The sequence below is a fragment of the Dreissena polymorpha genome, chromosome 3 (assembly GCF_020536995.1).
Source record: "Dreissena polymorpha isolate Duluth1 chromosome 3, UMN_Dpol_1.0, whole genome shotgun sequence".
NCBI lineage: Eukaryota > Metazoa > Mollusca > Bivalvia > Myida > Dreissenidae > Dreissena > Dreissena polymorpha.
The window spans coordinates 13,339,315-13,360,966 of NC_068357.1; the positions used below are offsets into that span (position 1 = coordinate 13,339,315).

The window sequence follows — 21,652 nt, forward strand, 5'->3', positions numbered from 1 at the left end:
ATCGGTTTATTTTTTTTAAGCGTGGAAAGCCTACCTACAAATTTGCATGTAGTTTAGTGAAATGATGCTGATTAGGAAAATAATTAATTAAATTATATTTGGATATGTGCCCATTAGAGGTGCGCAAGCTTAAAAAGGTAGAATTACCGAAATTCCCGTTCTTACACGTTGTAGCATGGATCGGGTATTGAACACGATACACGTGTGTATTAGCACCCTACTGTAGTCCCGGCGGGGTTATCAACTGCACCAATACACCGGTAATCAACCAGGGGAATATCATATGAAAAAAGAACTATCATGCATGTTTGATTTGTTAAAGTGTGTCACAAAATTTCCCTAAATGCCGATGTCGGCTATAATTTCGGTATAAACATGCACAGAAATTAACATATATATAATGTTAATGCCGATATGTTATTGGACATTTTGTATGTCAAATGTTCATTATTTGTATTTAAATTAAGACGATTGTATTGAACACGATACACGTGTGTATTAGCACCCTACTGTAGTCCCGGCGGGGTTATCAACTGCACCAATACACCGGTAAGCAACCAGGGGAATATCATATGAAAAAAGAACTATCATGCATGTTTGATGTGTTAAAGTGTGTCACAAAATTTCCCTAACTGCCGATGTCGGCTATAATTTCGGTATAAACATGCAAAGAAATTAACATATATATAATGTTATTGTCGGTATGTTATTGGACATTTTGTATGTCAAATGTTCATTATTTGTATTAAAATTAAGACGATGCTTATTTGCCAGAAAGCGTTTATTTCAAATTCAAAACAAGCAATAATCATACAGTCAATCTTGTATTAAGAGACCACTCAAGGGAGTAATCAAAAGTGGTCTCTTAATAAAACGGTCTTTGAATACAAAAGGCAATTCTGGAAGAATGCTTACCCTCAATTTTAATCTATATAGAAGGATAATCTCTTTTGTCCACAATGATTTTAACTTTTATAATAAAATGAATATAAACACAATACATAAACAATATTTTACTTATAATGTGTTTTATTTTTCATTTATTATAAATTATCATTTATTATAAATCAATTTTGTGTACATATTTATTTGCAAAAACAACATTGACAAAGAAATATTTTTCCTAAGAACAAAGAATTTTGCTAAAAATGTGTAACAGTCTACATATACATGTGTACAGCTAAAACTAGAAATAAATGTCAGAAGCCAAAAGCTATGATATTTTATCACATGTATTTCTCTTTCCGTTCTATATTGCTTTCTTTGCGAAGAAGTCTTCAATTTTTGTTTGCTTGCTGTGCACTTCGCACCTACCAGCGACAAAAAGCTCCTGTAATTCCATTATGTTTGTAAGCATTTTGTCTTGCCCCATGGTTAGTGCGAATCTTTTCAATTTTTCTACCATGTCGCATGCTTCGTCCATGGTTACAGTTTCATCTGCACATGCCCCAGTATCCAACACATCATCTTCATCATTTTCATCAACGTTTTCAGATGACTTCAATGACTTCAAAATGTCTGCAGCATTCTCTTCCCAGTCTATCCCAGAAGTTTCAGTTTCACACACTGGGGCACACTTATCCATCTCGACAAGATCACTGAAACTAACCCCAAACAACTCATTTGACATTTTCAACACTGCCAAAGGCACATCATCTTCGTCGATGTCACTATCCTCGTCAATTTTATCATCAGTTTTTTCACTAGCACTGACAACTGGACAATCACTGGGAAACATGGTCATGGCGAACCCACATCTGGCGAAACACTTTTGGATCGTTGACACTTCTATATCTTTCCATGACCCATTGATCCAATAGATCGCGTCTAGAATGGATATCTGCTGCAATACCTGAGATCCAACCTTGTCATTTTTCTCCATCTGAGTCAGAATGTACTGAAGCTGTCGTTTTCTGTACTTCAATTTCAGGGTTTGGATGATTCCCTGATCCATTGGCTGGGACAACGACGTTGTGTTTGCCGGAAAGAACACAATTTTCACGTTCTGTAGGCTAATTTTGGGATGGGATGGGGCGTTGTCAAGAAACAGAAGCACTTTTCTACCCTGTCGGCGCATCTTCTGGTCAACGGACTTTAACCACTCTTTCATTAATTCTGTGTTCATCCATGCCTTTTTGTTGTTTCTATACATAACAGGAAGTTTCTCTGTCTTGATTTTCCCGAAACACCGTGGCTTTGCAGATTTACCAATGACGAGAGGTGGCAGCTTCTCCCCTGTCATAGACGCACACAGAGCTACTGTGATCCGCTCTTTGGACCGTTTGCCGCCAGCCAATTCAGTCTCTAGAATGCAAAAATATAAATGTTGTAATGGAAATGGTATTTTAATTTAACTTGGTGTAAAATGTTTAATACGTCCCCGATCATAACATTAGGAAACCATAAGATATTGTGCGGTTTGCTCTTTGGACCGTTTACCGCCAGCTTATTCAGTCTAAATGCACAAATAAAAAGAAATGAAAAATGCAATTTAATTTAAATGGGTCAGATCGGAAGCCAGTTACGGAAATTATAAGATATTGTAAGGTTACTTTACCTTTGAAATGATACGATTTCCGTGTCGTATCTCGAAAGAATAATCCGGTTTCATCCATGTTGAAAATGTTCATCGGCTCGTAGCCTTCACATAGAGTCGGGAGTTTTTCCTTCCATTCATTAACTGTGTCCTTATTCACATCTCCCCTTTCACCCGACATAGTCCCTAACACAATGTTGTTTCTGCTGAGAAACGAAGCTAACCAGCCAGTGGAAGCCTTGAACGTCTCAATTCCTAAGTCGGACGCAAATCTAAGGGCCTGAGCACAAATGAGAGGGCCTGACACAGGCATTCTTCTCATTGTTACATCCTTAAACCACGTTAACACAAGATCATTTATGTCCTCGTTCTTCGTGCACCTCGCGCGTTTTTTTTCACCTGACACATTATTTTCAACGTCTTCCAGCACCTCGGCTTTACGCTTAAGAATGTTCTGAATTTGGGTTTTACCGACTCCAAACTCATCTGCGATTTTACGCGCACTTATACTCTTTGACAATTCCAAAACCCGAATTTTCTCGTTCAACGTTAACACTTTTCGTTTTGACATTTTAATTTCTGCATGTACGCTTAAGGAAATCTGACTCGATTATGAAACATAATGAGCTGAAAAGATTAAAACACGTCAATTGAAAACAAACAATCAGATCTGATTGGAAAATTTATTAAGTAAATAACAATATTTAATTGTAAATCCCTCTTTGAACTTAAGTTGTCAGTCGACTTTTAGAATAATGTGTCAGTAATAAATGTTTTTCTTCAGTTTCACATGTTTTTTCAAGAAAATTTAGTGAAAGATGCAAATGTGTCTTATTTATTTTTTTCTGTGTCTTCAATGTATCTTATTTATATGTGACTGCGTGCTTATTTTTTTTTAAGAAATGAAAGATGCAAATGTGTCTTATTTTAATTTTATCCATGTCTTAAATGTGGCTTATTTATATAAGATAAAATGATATACTGCCAGTGTCATGCAAAAAAGGATCTAATTTCTTAATATCCACATTCACGCTTTGTTCTTTATTAGCACCGTCTTTAATTAGGCTATCTATTTAAAGTACAGATTACTGTGAACTTAATAATTGTGCAACGGTGATGTTGATCCATTATCGTTGTTAATTTAAAATGTAGACAACAAGTTAGCAATTAATGAAATCAGTTATTTTGGAAGTAAATCTAATTTTTTCTGTACAGTAGCCAGGTGGATGTGTATTGAGCGGATAAGATAGGGATCACCACAACAAGTTTCTAATACACAGTATAGACTTCCCCTATTATTGTAATTGTTATTTACCTGATTGGAATAAATAAAGTGTTAAAGATCATTTCATGTGAAAAGCAGGATTTCTGACATAATTTCAATCGTTTTGCTTTTATACAAAATTTCATGGAACAATGAATATATTGGCGCGATGGAACACAATTTATAAATCAAGCTGACAGTATAGTATCCGTTTTTAATTATGTGTAATTTAATTCGCATCTCTCCCTTAACTCGTTCAATGACACGTGAACTTATATCAATTATAAAACATCACGTGCATCATTAATTTTTTTTTTTTAATTATGAAAACATATTATATGTTCTACATGGTTTTGTTTAGTTTTTTTTCTCAACCAGAGAGACATTATAAAACATTGTTATATATAAAGCGCTTTACTTTTCTACATTACATAAAGATATATCGATTCTTTTGTTAAGTGTACGTGCTTGACATATTTATAAAAAGGCAGTGTTTATTTTTGTAATAAAATCGAAAATTGACATTTAATTTGATGCAATCCACATTGTTTAGCGGCCAAGCGCAGTACTCCGCTCTCGGCGGCCGATGGTGTATTGCAATATATACAATGAAAAGCTGGGTTTCTGACATAATTTCAATCGTTTTGTTGACGCGGAAGTGCTTTTTGGTGGCCGAAAATACTATTGTTCCCTTTATTTAAACCTAAATCAGTATTTTTTTACACTTGAAGGTTTGTACAGCGGGGATTTCGGTACCGGCGCGGGTTTATGTGCTTGTTAATAATTACCGAAATCCCCGCTAAGAGGCAACATATGCTGATTTATGCTTTGATTAAACATTGATAACTAAATTGCAAAAGTGTATAGCATATTGTAAATAAGGTAGTACGATATCATTTGTTTCATCAGATTTGTTTGGAAAATACTTTCTGGAGACTTATTATTACTATGTCATGTTATATTTACATATACTTTTGTGTAACCAATGTTTTAAATGTACATTTTACCTTTTTTTACATTCGTTTACACATTTTTCACATTAATAAACTATTTAATAATGGAAAAAATATTCTGATAAGAGTGTTTAAATGATAAACACTAATATGATTGTGTACAAATCAACATTAATGCAAAGCCAAAACCTAAACATAATGACATATAGACCCTTTAAGGCGTAATATGGGGGATTGGCGTAAACATGGGTGATTTCGGCTCTGGGCGTACGAATGTAGCAGTACCGAAATCCCCGCTAATTATTTTCCAAAAGAAGTAACCGAATGGGAGATAATACATGTCACTGGTTGCTAATGAAAAAAAACACTATAATAATTTTGTTGACACTTGAAGGTTTGTACAGCAGGATTTCGGTACCGGCGCGCGTTTAAGTTCTAGTGTAGAATTACCGAAATCCCCACTGAGAGGCAACTTAATGCTGTCAAGAGTGCTTAATAATTAAAATTAATATCATTTTTTTGCACCTTTACATTCATGTGAAGTCAAAAACCATTCATACCGATGACCTATTGACCCTTTAAGGCGTAAATATGGGGATTTCGGTACTAGGCGGGCGAATGTAGAATTACCGAAATCCCCTTTTCATCATCGCACATTAGTGTAACATAAATGTTAACACAATATATGTAGGGAAACTCATATGATTCGCGTAATGTGAAAATGATTATTATGCTATAATTCGACCACGAAACTTGACGTGACTTAATACCGGACATTATGGAATGGAGCTACGCTGGCCGTATTTGACATAAGACCCATTTTCGCATATTATCTTATCAATGCTTATATGAATTTGATTGCTATAATCTAATGCGTATTCGACACGGAATTATTGTCAAGGTTTTTCATTTTGTCAATATTTATCATATCAGGGGACATTGCTGACATCAATATGGATACTGTTTTCATTTTCTGTCGAGAAATGATATGACTTATTATCAAGATTATTTTATAGTACGGTAGCGTTCTCTACACAAGTGAGATTTATTTGTACTGGTAAATTGCTCTTATACTCACCATTCGGACTCGACGATCGGCTCGAATAAAAATGTTAGTCGCTTAAAAGTACAAATTCATCATATTGAGCACGATTATTATTATTATTATTATTATTATTATTATTATTATTATTATTATTATTATTATATAGCTTTTAGAAACTTATACCTTAAAAAAATCCCATTGGAAAAAAAAATCCCATGGGAAAAAAAATCCCATGGGACAAAAAAATCCCATGGGAAAAAAAATCCCATGGGATTTTTTTATTTTTTTAAAACACGATTTAACGCGTTGAAATCGCGAGAAATGCTCATCATTTGTTAAAAGGTAGTGTTTCTGAAGGTTACATGACTAAATCTCTAAAAATCAGAAAAAAATCCCATGGGATTTTTTTTTCCCATCAAAAAATTGGATTTTTTTTCTATCAAATAAAATTGAACGAAAATAAGCACACATGCTTTAACAATGCTTAAAATCGATATCTAAGCACAAACGAACGTGTTTTATGTTTTTGAAAATCCCATGGGATTTTTTCTCCCATAAAAAAAGCTGGAGAAAAATCCCATGGGAGAAACCAAAATTCCCATGGGATAATGAAAAATCCCATGGGATAATACAAAAATCCCATGGGAACCCCAACTTTGCAAATATAGTTCATAGTGAAGAAAACGCATTTAACAAGCAAAAATAACCAAATATTAATCACAAGTTAGACTTTTATCTTATACTTAATCACAAATAAGCAAACCTTTAAGAAAAAGGGTACTTAAGTTTGCGAAATTTCGGTTTCGCAAAGTTTTTCCGGTGGCCGTTCCAACTGAATGCATACAGACAGAGGTATCCATAGTCTATTGTAAAGGTAACACAAATATGAATCAAAGACATGGAGGAAATAATGACCAGAAATGTCTTGAAGGTCTGCAAAGCCAGCTCATCAGGCCAAATTATCGTGATCTTTGACCTCATTAAATATTATATTCAGACCCACCTCTGTACTTTGGCTATTGGTGCTCATTTTGGAACCAGGAGAGCTTGAAGAGGAGTTGTTTTCAGCACAACTGGATGGCTCATTTCTAGAAACACTCCCATCGTCATCTGCCAGAAAAGAAACATCCCATGTAAATGAATTTTATCTTGAATCAATTGGATTTTGCACCTCCAAACTGTTTTTTACATTTTTTTTAAACAAGCAATTCATAAAAATATCATTCATAAGTCATAACTGAACTAACCAACCTTTTCAGAGGCCACCAACTGGTTGTACAGCCTAATAAGGGTTGAAACCCACAGGATTTAGTTATTGTGGTAAAAAAGTGCATTAATACAATCCAAGCTTTAATATAACATTTACGGTACAGACATTGTGAGGTTCGAGTCACATAAACACTAGAAACATAGTACATACAGATAGAGGTATTAAACAAATGTAATTCTTTAAGTAAGTTGGTAAGGGATCACAAACAAATCTGCACAACAACCAAAAGAGAGCTGGTCATTTATTATAATACCAGCCTTACCCTTTAAGCTTGCCCTTTCTTGTCTGTTCTTGAAACAAGATGTGCTTGTAGCCAAGTCCATTTCCGCACCGTCAGAACTCGATGGTTCAAAGCCAGCTTCTTCGTCATCATCATCATCATCATTATCTGTATGAAATAAAGCACTCATTGTCAACTGTGACAAAGTATTTGTATTTGCCTATCATTAAGTTTTTACCTCTTGCACTGCATTTCACTGATAAACAAAACATCTTACATGTATTTACAAAACCTCTGTTTCTGGGAATACCGGTAGTGATTATCACTACCATCTCAAGTAAGCAGACACCCCTAGATTTTTACATTATTTTCTGTATTCAGTGGGACTCAAACCCACAGCAGCCAGAGACCCTGGTTAACAAACACACTGCTGTAATGTATATGCAATGCATAAGAATTGACATATGGAAATTTTGAAACGCTGTGAGGTACCAGGCACACACACACACACACGCAGTAGAATGCTATGTGCTCAACTGAACACATACAGACAGAGGTATCCATAGTCTATTGTAAAAAAAAACACAAATATAAATCAAAGACATGGAGGAAATAATGACCCGAAATGTCTTAAAGGTCTGAAAAGCCAGCTCATCAGGCCAAATTATCGTGATCTTTGATCTCATTTATTATAATAATCAGACTCACCTCTGACTCTTTGGCCTTGATGCTGATTTTGAAACCAGGAATGCTTGAAGGAGACGATTTCACCAATACTGGATGGCTCATTTTTAGAATCAGTTCAATCATTATCTGCAAAAAAAGAAACATCCCTTGTTAATGTATTTTTTCTGTAATTAATTGGGTTTTGCTCCTGCAAACGTTTTTTTTAAAGCATGCAGTTAATAAAAATTATCATAAATAAGTAATAACTGAATTAACAACCTCAGAGGCCAAGACTGGTTTTAAGGCTTAAGTTGGGTTCATACCCACCGCATTTACGTATTGTGGTCCAAAAAAGCAGTAATGCAATTCAAAGTTGTAATATAACATTTACTGTTAAGACATTGTGAGGTACAAGGCACACAAACACACACTAGAAGCACATTACATACGGATAGAGGTATTGAAATCTTTAACTGAAAGGATTGATATCTGGAAATTTTGAAACGCTGTGAGGTACTAGAAACACACACACACACACACACACAGTAGAGTGCTATGTACTCAACTGAACACATACATACAGAGGTATCCATAGTCTATCGTAAAGGAAACAAATATATGACTTACAAACATGGAGCAAATAATGACCAGAAAAGTCTTGAATGTTTGCAAAGCCAGCTCATCAGGCCAAATTGTCGTGATCTTTGACCTTATTTAATATTATAATCAGACCCACCTCTGACACTTTGGCCTTTGGTGCTCATTTTTAGGACCAGGAGAGCTTGAGGGGATGTTTTCAGCATACTGGAATGATGGCTCTTTTCTAGAATAATGCCCGTCAACATCTTCCAGAAAAGAAACATCTCATGTCAATGTATTGTATATTGAATCAATTGGATTTTGCACCTCCAAACAGATAAACATGTTTTTTTAAGCAGTTCACAAAATTATTGTTCATAAGTCATAACTGAAGTAACTACCTTTTCAGAGACCACCAACCGGTTGTACGACATAATAAGGATAAAAACGCACAGCATTTAATCATTGTAATCAAAAAGTTCAGTAATGCAATCCAAAGGTGTAATATAACATTAACTGTTCACACATTGTGAGGTACGAGGCACACACACACTAGAAACACACTAAATACAGACAGAGGTATTCACCAAAATGTAATTATTTAAGTAAGCTGATAAGGAATCACAAACAAATCTCCACAAAACCCGCAAAAGAGCTGATCATTTATTATAAAACCAGCCGTATCCCTTAAACTTGCACTTTCTAGTCTGTTCTTGAAACAAGATGTGCCTGTAGATGAGTCCTTTTCGGCATTTTTAGAACTGGAAGGTTCAAAGCCAGCTTCTTCGAACTCATCATCATCATCATCATCATCATTATCTGTATGAAATAAAGCACTCTCTGTCAACTGTGACAAATTATTTGTATTTGGCTTTTAATGTGCTTTAGCTCTTGCACTTCATTTCACAGATATACATACACACCATTTACATTACCTCTGTTTCTGGGAATACTGGTAGTGCTTTATCACTACCATCTTAAGTAAGCATATACCCTACATTTACATGATTTTCTGTATTCAGTGGGACTCAAACCCAAAGCAGAAAGAACCCCTTGTTAACAAACACACTGCTGTAATGTACATGTATATGCGATGTATGTGGAATGATATTCAGAAATATTAAAACGCTGTGAGGTACCAGACACATTTACTGTTAAGAAATTGTGAGGTACAAGGCACACAAACACACACTAGAAGCACATTACATACAGATAGAGGTATTGAAATCTTTAACTGAAAGGATTGATATCTGGACATTTTGAAACGCTGTGAGGTACTAGAAACACACACACACACACAGTATAATTCTATGGACTCAACTGATCACATACAGACAGAGGTATCCATAGTCTATTGTAAAGGTAACAAGTATATGAATCAACAAGAGATGTGTTGGCCAGAAACACAATGCCCCCTTCTGCGCCGCTTTGAAGCCATATATTTGAGCTTTGACCTTGAAGGATGACCTTGACCTTTCATCACTTAAAATGTGCAGCTCCATAAGAAACACATGCATGCCAAATATCAAGTTGCTATCTGAAGCGACATATATGTTATGAGCATTTTTCGAAACCTAAACGATTGGGTTCATATTGATAAAGAAGTTTGCAAAATATGAAAGCAATATGTCAAGGGACATTGAAAATATTTGAGGTGGTACGCAAACTTTAACATAGATATATCAATATTTGCATATTCTAGGTGAAAAAAGGGCCATTATTCTTACAAAATGCTTGATACAGATGTCTGCTCTTGTTAATAGGGTGTTGTCATGTTGGTAAAGAAGTATGCAAATTATTAAAGCAATATAACAAGGGACATAGAAAATATTTGGGGTGGTACGCAAACTTTAACATTTGCACACTCACGCTAACGTGACGCCGACGCCGGGGTGAGTAGGATAGTTCCACTATATATATTTCATACATAATAGTCGAGCTAAAAAGATTGTGGTTGGTGTTGATGAAAGATCAAAAGCTGTATCAATTAGATAAAAAATAATGAATGCCTTTTTCTGTGCAGTTCTTAGCTGCATCACACGCAAATCAATGACAGAGTGTTGAATCAAAATACAATGTAAATGATCAAATAAAAGTCAACTGGCTAGACACGAAAGAATCTGTACATATTTGAAATATGTATACGCACATTCTTAAAAAAAACCTGGTTTAGATTTTGTTTACACATTACAAGTAATTTTATACAGCAATATTCAACACTAGTTCCTCCTTTATAGTGACAATCAAGATGGTGATGTCCGTACGGAAACAGGTATTTTTCGCTGTTGTATGCCTGTTTGTTACTTTTGTTAAATTTGTAAATTCTGTTCAATTTCCAGCCATATCAGAAAGAAAGTGATTAGCGCTTATTTCCTATTAATGTTTGTGTTATACCTCAACTTAACTCACTTCCAACTTTCTTCTATGCGGAAGCAGTGATTTTAAGATTCGCGCTTGGAGTTTGTTACATTACCAGCAAAAATTGCCGTTTAAATCCATTTTATTTAAAAGTTAAAAAAACTATCAAAGTAAAATAAACGGAAAACAGTCTGTATTATTTTACATATACCTATTGTCGTATTGTCCGCGGTCCGACGTCTTTCGCCAGTTGTGCTATATCACTACCATCTTAAGTAAGCAAAGAACGTTTTTACATGATTTTCTGTTTTCAGTGGGACTCAAACCCACAGCAGAGACCCTGATTAACAAACACACTAAGGTGGTGCGGTGGTCGAGTGGTAACACTCTGGTCTACCATTCCAGAGGTCCCCAGTTCAATTCCCGGCCGGGGCACTGGAAATTTCAGAAATGCTTCAAGTGTTTCCCACCCAACTAGAGATGTACTGGTATGAAACCCAGGTAATTCTCACGTGTATTGGTGCTATACACTGAGCACGTAAAAGAACCAAGGGATCTATTCGCAAAGAGCTATGGTATCGCAACCGGATCCCTTGTATCCCAATACTGTCTCTTCTGCTTGCTGTCTCTTCAGCAAAAACCAAAGGACCCCATTAGAAATAAGTGGTTGCACTTTCATGGGATATCCTTGACTGCAAGGTCAAAAGAAATACATACTAGGTCACCATGGTGTAATGGATATGGTGTCTGCCTATCAACAGGGAGGTCACAAGTTCGATCCAAACAATGGGAGTGTTCTTTAGATTTTCCCCAAAGACACCAAGTACTGGTTCTAGGCCCAGGAAACGGACTCAAGAGCGTTTCAATAAGCCTGTGGCTTTCTATGCCATCAAGCTAAATTAAATAGGTTTAAACTAACAAACACACTACTGGAATATTTGTGCAATTTTTAAGGATTGACATCTGGAAATGTTAATACGCTGTGAGGTACAAGGCAAACACACATGCAGAGTAATGCTATGTACTCAACTGATTACATACAGACAAAGGTATCCATAGTCTACCGTAAAGGTAACAAGAATATCAGTAAAAGGTCGTTGATCTCACTTATTATAATCAAAGTACTGGCAGTACTGGTGTGACGATGCTTTTGAAGAGGATGGATATAAAACATCAATTTAAGTTTATCTATATCACCACAATTGTGTATGTTGATACGAACATTTGGGTACGATAAAAAATTTGGGTACTAAAATTTTGGGTACGAAAAAAAATTTGGTACGAAAAAATTTTGCGTACGAAACATTTTTGGTACGAAAAAAGTTTAGGGGTACGGGGAAGTAGTACTCGTGGGTAACTTGACCCATTGAGCGAAACTGGGAGGCGGGTCACATTCTTGTTCATTAAGTATGGCAATACATTCATGATGATTCTCGAAAGTAGGTATGAGCACATAGCCGGACCATGTGAGCTCAATCGTATGAGCACTTGACTATCCGAGTTCGCCCACGAACATATTGATAAGTTAACAAATAGCGAAATGACCTTATACATGTATATGCTGAAATCTAACAATCAAACGAAATATCAAACATGGTATGTACACTTAGGTGGTTGTGTAATTTCTGTTAGAATATCGTATTCAATATGTAAATTTTAAATGATTGTGCCCGCACTTGAGTTTGTTGCCTTGTTTGAGTCTATACGCGCCTAGGCTGCACCCAGTGTGTGTATTTGTGTTTTTCCAAGGTAATGAGTTACCTCCGCGCTGAGGCTGCATAATGTTGGGACCCGGAGTGTGTCCAGCACTCTTACCTAATAAGATTAGATTGACGACAGTTGTGACGAATTTTGAATGATAGCTGCAATTTCCAGCTATTTGTTTTGTACTGAAATACTTTTTAATTTTTTATATGGTCAAAAGCTGCGAGGGGGGGGGGTGAGATTTTCTGTAAAAAAAACAACTGTCAGGAATGGTGACCACAAAACATACAAAATATAACATTGCGCCGGCAGCGGGAATCGAACCGGTGTCGTAAAGGTGAAAAAGCGAACGTCCTTACCACTGCGTTAGCGGGACGGACAATTACGCAAAAAAAAATTTGTTTTATCTATATATATCATAGCAGTGCAGCGTTAACAATTTGCAGGTTTGAAATCGTTCGCATTCTTGAGTTGTGTGATGACGTAAAAAGTTAATTTTACATGTTTTTATTCGCAATTTATTTACTAAATCGAGAACAAATATCAAACAAAATAGAGAAAAATATATAGTTGTTTCATTGGTCCATAAAAATAAAATAGATGTAAAAATACTAATTTGAAATTAATGTTCTGATACACTTATTGAATCTGTTTCCCCAGGATGTTCTATTGATATTTACCTTTATCAACACGAACGACAACTCTGCTAGGAAAATGTTATCAATGAAAATCAACGAGCAATCTCCTACGCAGTGGCGAATGCCAAGGGAAGTAACTGAAAAATCGAATTATCTCAATCGGACTGGCTCGGTCTTTTACATAGGTCGCCATTGTGAAGATTTTTTTTACTGGTTATCAAACCTTGAACGCTGCTGTTCCAGCATCGTCAATAATCAGACGCCCCTCTAAGACTTTGACCGCTGGTGCTCTTTTGGAACCAGGAGAGTTTGAATGAAGAGTTCTTTTCAGCATATTGGATCAATTTGGATGGGTCATTTCTAGAATCACTCAATTCTTTATCTGCCATGTTACTGAATTGTATCGTTTATTAATTGAGTTCTGCTCCTGCAAACCGTTTTTTTTAATCAAGAAGTTCACAAAAGGATCATTCATAAGGCATAACTGAAGTAACCACCTTCTCAGAGGACACCGACTGGTTTTACCGCCTAATAAGGGTTTAAACCCACCAAATTCACAAAAATTGTAAAACTTTAAGTTGATAAGGATTGACATCTTGACATGCTAATACACTGTGAGGTACCAGGCACACACACACACAGTAGAATGCTATGGACTCAACTGAATACATACAGACAGAGGTATCCATAGTCTATTGTAAAGGTAATAAAAAATATATGAATGAAATACATGGAAGAACGACCAGAAATGTCTTAAAGGTCTGCAAAGCCAGCTCATCGGGCAAAATTTCATGATCTATGACCTCTTTTAGTATAATATTCAGACAGACCACTGAAGCTTTGGCCTTTGGGCTCATTTTGGAACCAGGAGAGCTTGAAGAATTGTTTTCAGGAAATAATTATTGGCTCATTTCTAGAACCAACCCCATCATCATCTGCTAGTAAAGAAACACCCAAATATCAATATCAGTATTAAAAACAATTACTTAGAAAGCTGTTTTCTAAGTTAATTCGTGTAACAGACCCTTTGAAAATTTGTTTTGCACTTTGATGAGCCAGGTTTGTTTTAACAACATATCTAACAAAAACAAGAGAGCCATCACAGCTCTATATGGCACATCTAAGGAACATGTCTAAAAACGTAAACTCTTCTTATTCCTATGCAATTATGTTTTCAAGACCTGACTATAATCAGTACAGCATAGACTTAACAGGCATTTGACTTAACAGGGATATAATTTTAAACCTGTGTGACAAATATTCAAAATTTTCAACTTGTATGCTTTCCGACCTAAGAATCTCAGATCATTATAATCTCACCATCCACTAAAGCTCACTTTGTAAAACATGTACTAGGTTAGTGTTAAGAAAAAAAAGCAGAAGCCAAATTACAGCGTTAAGATGATAACCCACATAACTCTGATAATTTTCTGGAAATATGAGTGTAGACGTTTATTTGTGTGTGTAACAAACAAAGAAAGAATGAAGAATATAATTATTATCATAAATGTATTAGTATCCACAAGAATCTTATTTAATAATCAATCAAACCGCATTTAAATAAAGTATTTTTCGCCTCAAATTCAGTGCTTCATTTAATGTTTGTTCATTTGATTTTTATTTATTTTCATGCATTGACACTAACAATATACAATGTGAGAGCCTTTCCTTACGAGGCCCAGGTCCTTGCAAGGAGGGTGTTGCCATACCCTCCCCCCCCCCCCACCCAAGCTCCTCTCACCAATATTTTTTACGAATGTATTTGTCAAACAACGGAGTCTGGTGCTTTTTTGCTCTTTTCAAATACATGCTCTGCGATGTGTAAGTCATAGAGCGACGTACTTTTTTAAATAATGGATCAATACTTTCCCATTACACCGTATGTCACATTGTGCATTAATTCTGATATATTTTATTATTCTAAAATACTACATGTACTGAGTTGAACATCTATACTTAATTACTGCACGTGGTTTGTTGCAACATGCACAATTACCATGTGGGGAAATTATTTTTTTAACCCATAAAATTGTTAAAATTCGCAGAAATCGAATATTCTATTACCCCCATGTGGCATTTATGTCGATAACATTCAGAAGTAGGTACCTGTACACTGAAGTAGGTTCCGTGTGTTTTTTTTAAGTATGGAATATTCATACGCTTATAGTAAAACGTGTTTTTTTTTACATTCACCATTTTCTTTAACATTTTCAACTTAAATATCCAGCTGCATGATTTAATCGTGAGTTTTCGTTTTTGTGATCGGGAACACTAGAATAGCATGTATGGGTTGGCATGTAAACCTCTTTAAAGTAACAGAATACTAGGGCTTAAATATTAACTTTAACACCGTCAACTAAGACTTAATTAATATCGTTATAGAGGGCATACATTTTTTTGTAACATAGATGTTTCTGAATGAAATATTTAAGGACATCTGTGCATTTGTCCAAGATCTTTTCTGGTTATATTTAAACTTAACTATTACATTTTCAATATGATGACAACCACAAAATTGAACATTTTTCATCGCTTTATAGACTACAGAACTACCGGTACTCCAGTGCAATGAGGTATCACAAGTTTGTGACAAACATTGGGGCGCTCTTCACACCATGAAGATTGAAATTTATGTTCTTATTTTCAGACTGGTGGTGGGGAATGCGTTCAATCTGACTGAGCAGTTGTTATTTTAATTTGTCAAAGGCACTCATGGGTAGTACTTATACCAAATTTCACCGAAAATGTAAGATTGTTTAACACATCGCGTCATTTTCAAAAAAAATTTTTTGAGCAACACACAATGTTGGTATTAAAAACTCACTTGTTTACATATGGCAACGAATCCAAAACAAGAGCACCGCATAACCGGTGCCACGCTTGGCTACGGGTGAAGTTTTGAATACATGAAAGGTTGTCAGATTATATCTTTTTTAAAGGTCACAGTGACCTTGACCTTTGACCTAGTGACCCAAAAATGAGTGGCGTGTAGAACTCATCAAGGTGCATCTACATATGAAGTTTCAAAGTTGTAGGTGGAAGAAATTTGATTTTAGAGCCAATGTTCAAAACCTTAACAAAATGTTAAGGTTTTAGCACGACGTGGACGGCGGATGGCAGACGACACGACAAGCTGGCTATGACAATACCTCGGGTTTTCTCCGAAAATGCCGAGCTAAAAACAGGAACTGGTAACTGGCTTGTTGTGAAAACAACAGAGGTTTAACACTTTATAAATTACCGGACAGTAAGTCAGATGATAATGGATTTCACAGTTGGCATCTTTAATTTTTTTGTTGGCAATGTCCGACATGCAACGAACTTTAGCCATGTCTGATTTAGGGAGTGAAAACATCACATCTGATTCACTCCGATCTTGCCCAAGGCTTGCTAAAGAAAAGCGTACAGTTTATATAGTATTGACAGACCTGTACGCTGAAGCTGACCCCATATCAAAAGTCAACCAGAGTCGTAACATATTAATGTCATGCTATAAATCAAAGACAATTCATTTTCTTGGATACTTTCTACATATATTGGTGAATGAATATAAATTACTGCATGGAGGCATATTTTAAGGTACAAATGTTTCAAATGCATTTTACAATAGATGAAAATAACTATCATCAGCCTGAAATTCACAATTTTGACGCCATTGTCGCTTTGTCACGTGACGAGTTTTCATTTGGATACGTTTAGATCGACCTTGTAATTTTTTCTGAAATGGTAAACATTACATTCGTTTTCTGATATTTATTATTTGTGAATAACAACTTATGTCTGGTGGATTAAAGTACTGATTTTAAAGTGAATCAGGTAATTTTAAATATTTTACTTTTGAGTTTGAATTTACACTACAATTTGTTAAAGCGGGTATTTACGTTTTTTTATATGTGTTTAATTGTAATATACTGATAAAATATGTGACAATAACACAAAATAGGTAAGACAAATTATACATTAAAGCCGAATTTCATAAAATGCAGCAAAGACAATAAGCGCCCCGAGCAGATTGTGACGTACATATTTTCCTAAAATAACCGAAGCATTCGTCTTTGTATTAGGATCGGAGTTAGTGTTCGTGTGTAGTATGAATAGATATCGTTGCAGGAATTCAAATAAACCGTTAAACTAAGTTTAGATTCACATCGTCGTACATGTCTGGTTTACATGCTGGTGAATTCGGCTGTACAGCCGTTTTCAATTTCAGGATTAAATATCTGGCTTAGTTCGCATTTTTCGACACATGTTCTTCTTAACTTTTTTTTAAATTTATATTGAAATGTATATATAATAAGTTTTTTTAAACATTTTATATAAATTCATAAATATTTGACAAAATCGTATATACCCGCTTTAACAAAACAAGCAAGAATAATTCAAAATACCGGGAAATGTCTATCTGAATTTGAAAACACTTGAGCACATGGTATATTACTAAAAATAGAAATAACGTCATATGACCGTGAAATCTCGGGAGATTCACCAGAGCTCTAGATAAAGGCCGAACAGCCGGAAATACGCCTTTTTCATGAAGAGTTACGCATTTATTTTTATAAACTGGACGTACAATTACGACATAAATATCTGTTTTACGCATTTACGAAAACAATCTGGCCGTACCGATACGTCTGCGAGGCTTATTTGTTGGTCTCTAACCTAACGGCGCTTTTCGTTAATTTAAATTTCCGAAAAGTTGTAGACTTGGTTCATATATTAATGCCTATTCTGTCGCGTGATTTCCTGTAACTTATAAATCCGTCAAAAACAATATGTCTGCGCGCAATGTAATGCTGGTTTAACCGAAAGGAGTTCAAAACAACACTTTGTTGTCATATAATGACTACATACGGTGTCGTCTAATCATCCTGACATTAAATCTGTAAACCCAGAAAAAGACATTGTCGCTCCAATATTAAACGATTTGATTGCATCGGTGGCTTTAATCGTTAGAAAACACGATGGGAAACGGAGGAGACAGTGAAATAAGTGTTCATTTACTTAGCTTACTAGGTGGCTTGTGTTTTCTTGTCAAGAAAAATGAAGAAATAGTATTAGTCATGAGTTTTAATGTGTAGTTGTATTTGCATCATAATTCAGAATGGAAAACCTTATACAGTAACTGTTTAAGAAGCTACATATATTTATTATAATTGATGCAAATGTTTCTGTAAAGTCAGTTATACACCCTTCAATATTCAAGAACACGGGTAGTACAGTACTACCTGTATTTTTGGATATGGTAGTACAGGTACTAATTGATTTTAAGCGTTACTCCTTTTCTTTCTGTCAGTGGCAGTACCGTTACTAATTTCACAAATCCTTATCTGGAGCTCTGGATTCACATTTGGAAAATGTCTGTTGCATCACTGTTTTACTCGATATGTTGAGCAGAGAATAAGTTTTAAATGTTTAAGATAGTATTTTGTGAAAGAATATATCAGTTAAATGTGAAAAATGTGGATCTTTCTGATAATGTGGTTGATTTGGGCCAATAACTGCTTTTAAAAGCTGTTTTGGACCGGTCTTTGTTAACTGTCAACTTTACGGGAATTTCTGGTTGACTTTCCTTATGGGTTTGATCCATAACTTTAAAGTCGCGCCAGTCAAAATTAATAAAATGCGAAAATCCTAAGTTATGGTACCCAGAACTAGCCCAAGGCTTAAGGACATATCACTTCCTGAAATGGTCAAAGTGGGTGGGGTAATGTTAAAGAATAATTCCTTATAAAAGCATTCTATATTAAGTTTGGAGCTATATGCATAATTAAAATAGCATATACTTCAGTGATACATGAACCAGTTGTAATGAAATCTTTCAAAAAGTGTAAATAATCACATATTTTCACCTTTAAAACCACTTTCTTCCTGGGCGACCAAAGTCCTTATTTTCTTATTTTCTTCATAAATTCACTGTTACCAGCTGGAACATACATCACTGTAGAACAAAGTGTTAGAGTATTATTAAATTTAACACACTAGAAACACTGAAAGAAACATTCTTTTTTGTAAGAAAAAATGTAAACAACTGAACGTATAAAAACTAGCGCGAAACGACTGTCCTGTTTATTTCTTGTAAGAATTGCAGTAAATAATGATCGATTAAAGTAAGGAGAAAATCTACTAAATGACGAGTAATTAACTGTTATTTATTATTACATAAAAACACGATGTCATTATTTATTTCTTTTATGTTAAGAAAAAATACTGTTGAAAATAACTGTGTGCTCGTAACTCACCTAAACCAGTTGCTGACCGATTCACCGAGGTCCTCTCTATATAGGGAGTAACGATAGATAAGGGGAGGTAACCAATCTACTCGGTAAATAGGTCAGTAACTGGTTTCCAGATTTATCTGCGCGCGCTCGTTTTCGAAACGGGAACCAAAAAAGCTTCTGAGATGGATGTCAAGTGTGTGGGGTCACACTCTGACACACAAACCAGTACTACAACGTTATACCGAGGTACCCGTAGAAACGAGCGGAAATTGTGTACAATGGTTTTTACAAGCGGTTGGCGAGGTACACGTACCGAGGTCTAGGGAAAAGTACCTCGCTATTTTTTGGTACCTCGAAGTGTGGCTGTGTACTTCTATGAAGTACCTCGATGTGTGATATAAACCAACACACACACACACACACACACACACAAACACACACACACACACACACACACACACACACACACACACACACACACACACACACACACACACACACACACACACACACACACACATGTACAATTACCATATCTTAATTAACACGACCAATAACAATAACAAAAAGTTAACTAAAACAGCCGCGTACATTATTGTACAAAGTCAGCGTTTAAAAACGTGGAATACATTATTCTTTATATAGTTTACCATTGACAGAAGTGGCTGATATACACAAATATTATAATTACAGAAAACAATATTCATGACCAGTGTTGTTCACAATAGGATATGAAATTATACAACTGCTATGAAGAATAGCCTGCACATCCTTGCTATATAAATAGTTTGAAAAAGCAATATGTATATTTGTTTGCAGAAATTAAATATACAGTAATCATTTGACTTTTGAATTAGAGGAAAACAGAAAAATGTTACTACGCGTGAGACTCATTTTGCGCCTCAAAGAGGAAATAGTTCTTAAGCCTATGTTTGAAAATGGTGAGAGTGAGAGATTGGCGAATACTAACCGGTATGTGGTTCCATATTTCCATACCAGAGTAACTAAACGACTATTTTAAAAGGTTTGAGTGAGGAGTTTTATGCGTCAAATCATTGTTTGATATCGATCTTAAATTGTAATTATTATTTTTCACCCGTTTTATCAAGTCGTCAATATATGTGGGCGTTAAATTACGAATAGATTTGTAAATAATTATACCTGTGAAATATTTACATCTGTTTTCAAAAGAAAGCTATTGTATTTCTTGTGATAAATCATAATCATTTATATTTAAGTCATTACGTAATATTACTCTTAAAAACCGTCTTTGCAGTTTTGATATTTTGTTAATGTCTCTAGTATTTGCATTTTGCCATGTGACACATCCATAATCAATAATTGGTGTTACATACGCATTATAGAACATAATTTTCATCTCAGGTGTTAGAAAATATTGAATACGCCTGAACAGTGATAATTTCGAAACAAGTTTTGAAAAAGTTATATCAACATGGGCCTTCCAATTTAAATGTTTATCAATATGGATACCAAGAAGTTTTTGGGTTGCAACATGTTTTATTTTTGAGTTATTTACAAACAAATTTAGATCTTCTGAATGTTTAAGTTTTTGGCGTGATCCTATAGTCATGCAAGTAGTTTTATCTGGGTTGACTGCTATATTATTTATCATACACCAATTTTGTGGCCTTAGTAAGTCGTCTTGAAGTGTGCAATTTATCATAGTTATACTATTCCCTTAATAGTGGATTGTTACATCATCAGCATACATGTAAGATTCTGATGTTAGTTTTAAGGGTAGATCATTCACGTAAAGTAAAAATAACAAAGGTCCTAAAATGGAGCCTTGCGGTTCACCGGAACTTATCCTGCAGGTGTCTGATGTTACTCCATCTGCCCGTATTAGTTGCAAACGGTTTTGTAGATATGATTAAAAAAACCTTCAAAGACGAATCCGAAAAATGATATAGTTTCAACTTTTGCAGAAGAATGGTGTGGTCTACTAAGTCAAATGCTTTTTTGAAATCCATAAAAAACAGTTCCTATCATATAACCATCGTCCATACAATTAAACCATGAATCAACGAGTCTGATTAAAGCAGTTTGGCATGAGTGGTTTTGTCTCAAACCCGATTGGTGTTCATTTAGTATACAGGTTTCTTTTAAATATTTATTAAATTGAATTCGGTCTTTTCGTAATTAAGAAGTTGTCTCCCATTCGGGAAGGTATCACGAGTATC

At 35.1% G+C, this 21,652-nt stretch overlaps 2 protein-coding genes across 9 annotated transcripts in view; one reads left to right on the forward strand and one right to left on the reverse strand.

The window, feature by feature from the left end:
• LOC127873032 (uncharacterized) overlaps nucleotides 1-19,449 on the reverse strand; it is a 47,226-nt gene extending 27,777 nt beyond the window's left edge. For 2 of the 8 annotated variants that reach the window (XM_052416589.1, XM_052416590.1), the window contains exons 1-4: nucleotides 8,691-9,094; nucleotides 7,997-8,101; nucleotides 7,331-7,456; nucleotides 6,802-6,908 (exon numbers count right to left, since the gene is read on the reverse strand). In XM_052416589.1, the coding sequence (XP_052272549.1) occupies nucleotides 6,802-6,908; nucleotides 7,331-7,391 (168 nt within the window). In that variant the 5' untranslated portion in view covers nucleotides 7,392-7,456; nucleotides 7,997-8,101; nucleotides 8,691-9,094. Of the gene's footprint in view, nucleotides 1-6,801; nucleotides 6,909-7,330; nucleotides 7,457-7,996; nucleotides 8,102-8,690; nucleotides 9,100-19,082 lie in introns of those variants that run through there. The other 6 variants (XM_052416588.1, XM_052416587.1, XM_052416593.1 and 3 more) reach the window with 6 other exon arrangements.
• Nucleotides 1-21,652, forward strand: part of LOC127871404 (acetylcholine receptor subunit delta-like) — a 313,711-nt gene that overhangs the window by 136,029 nt on the left and 156,030 nt on the right. The gene's annotated exons all lie outside the window — the stretch shown is intronic.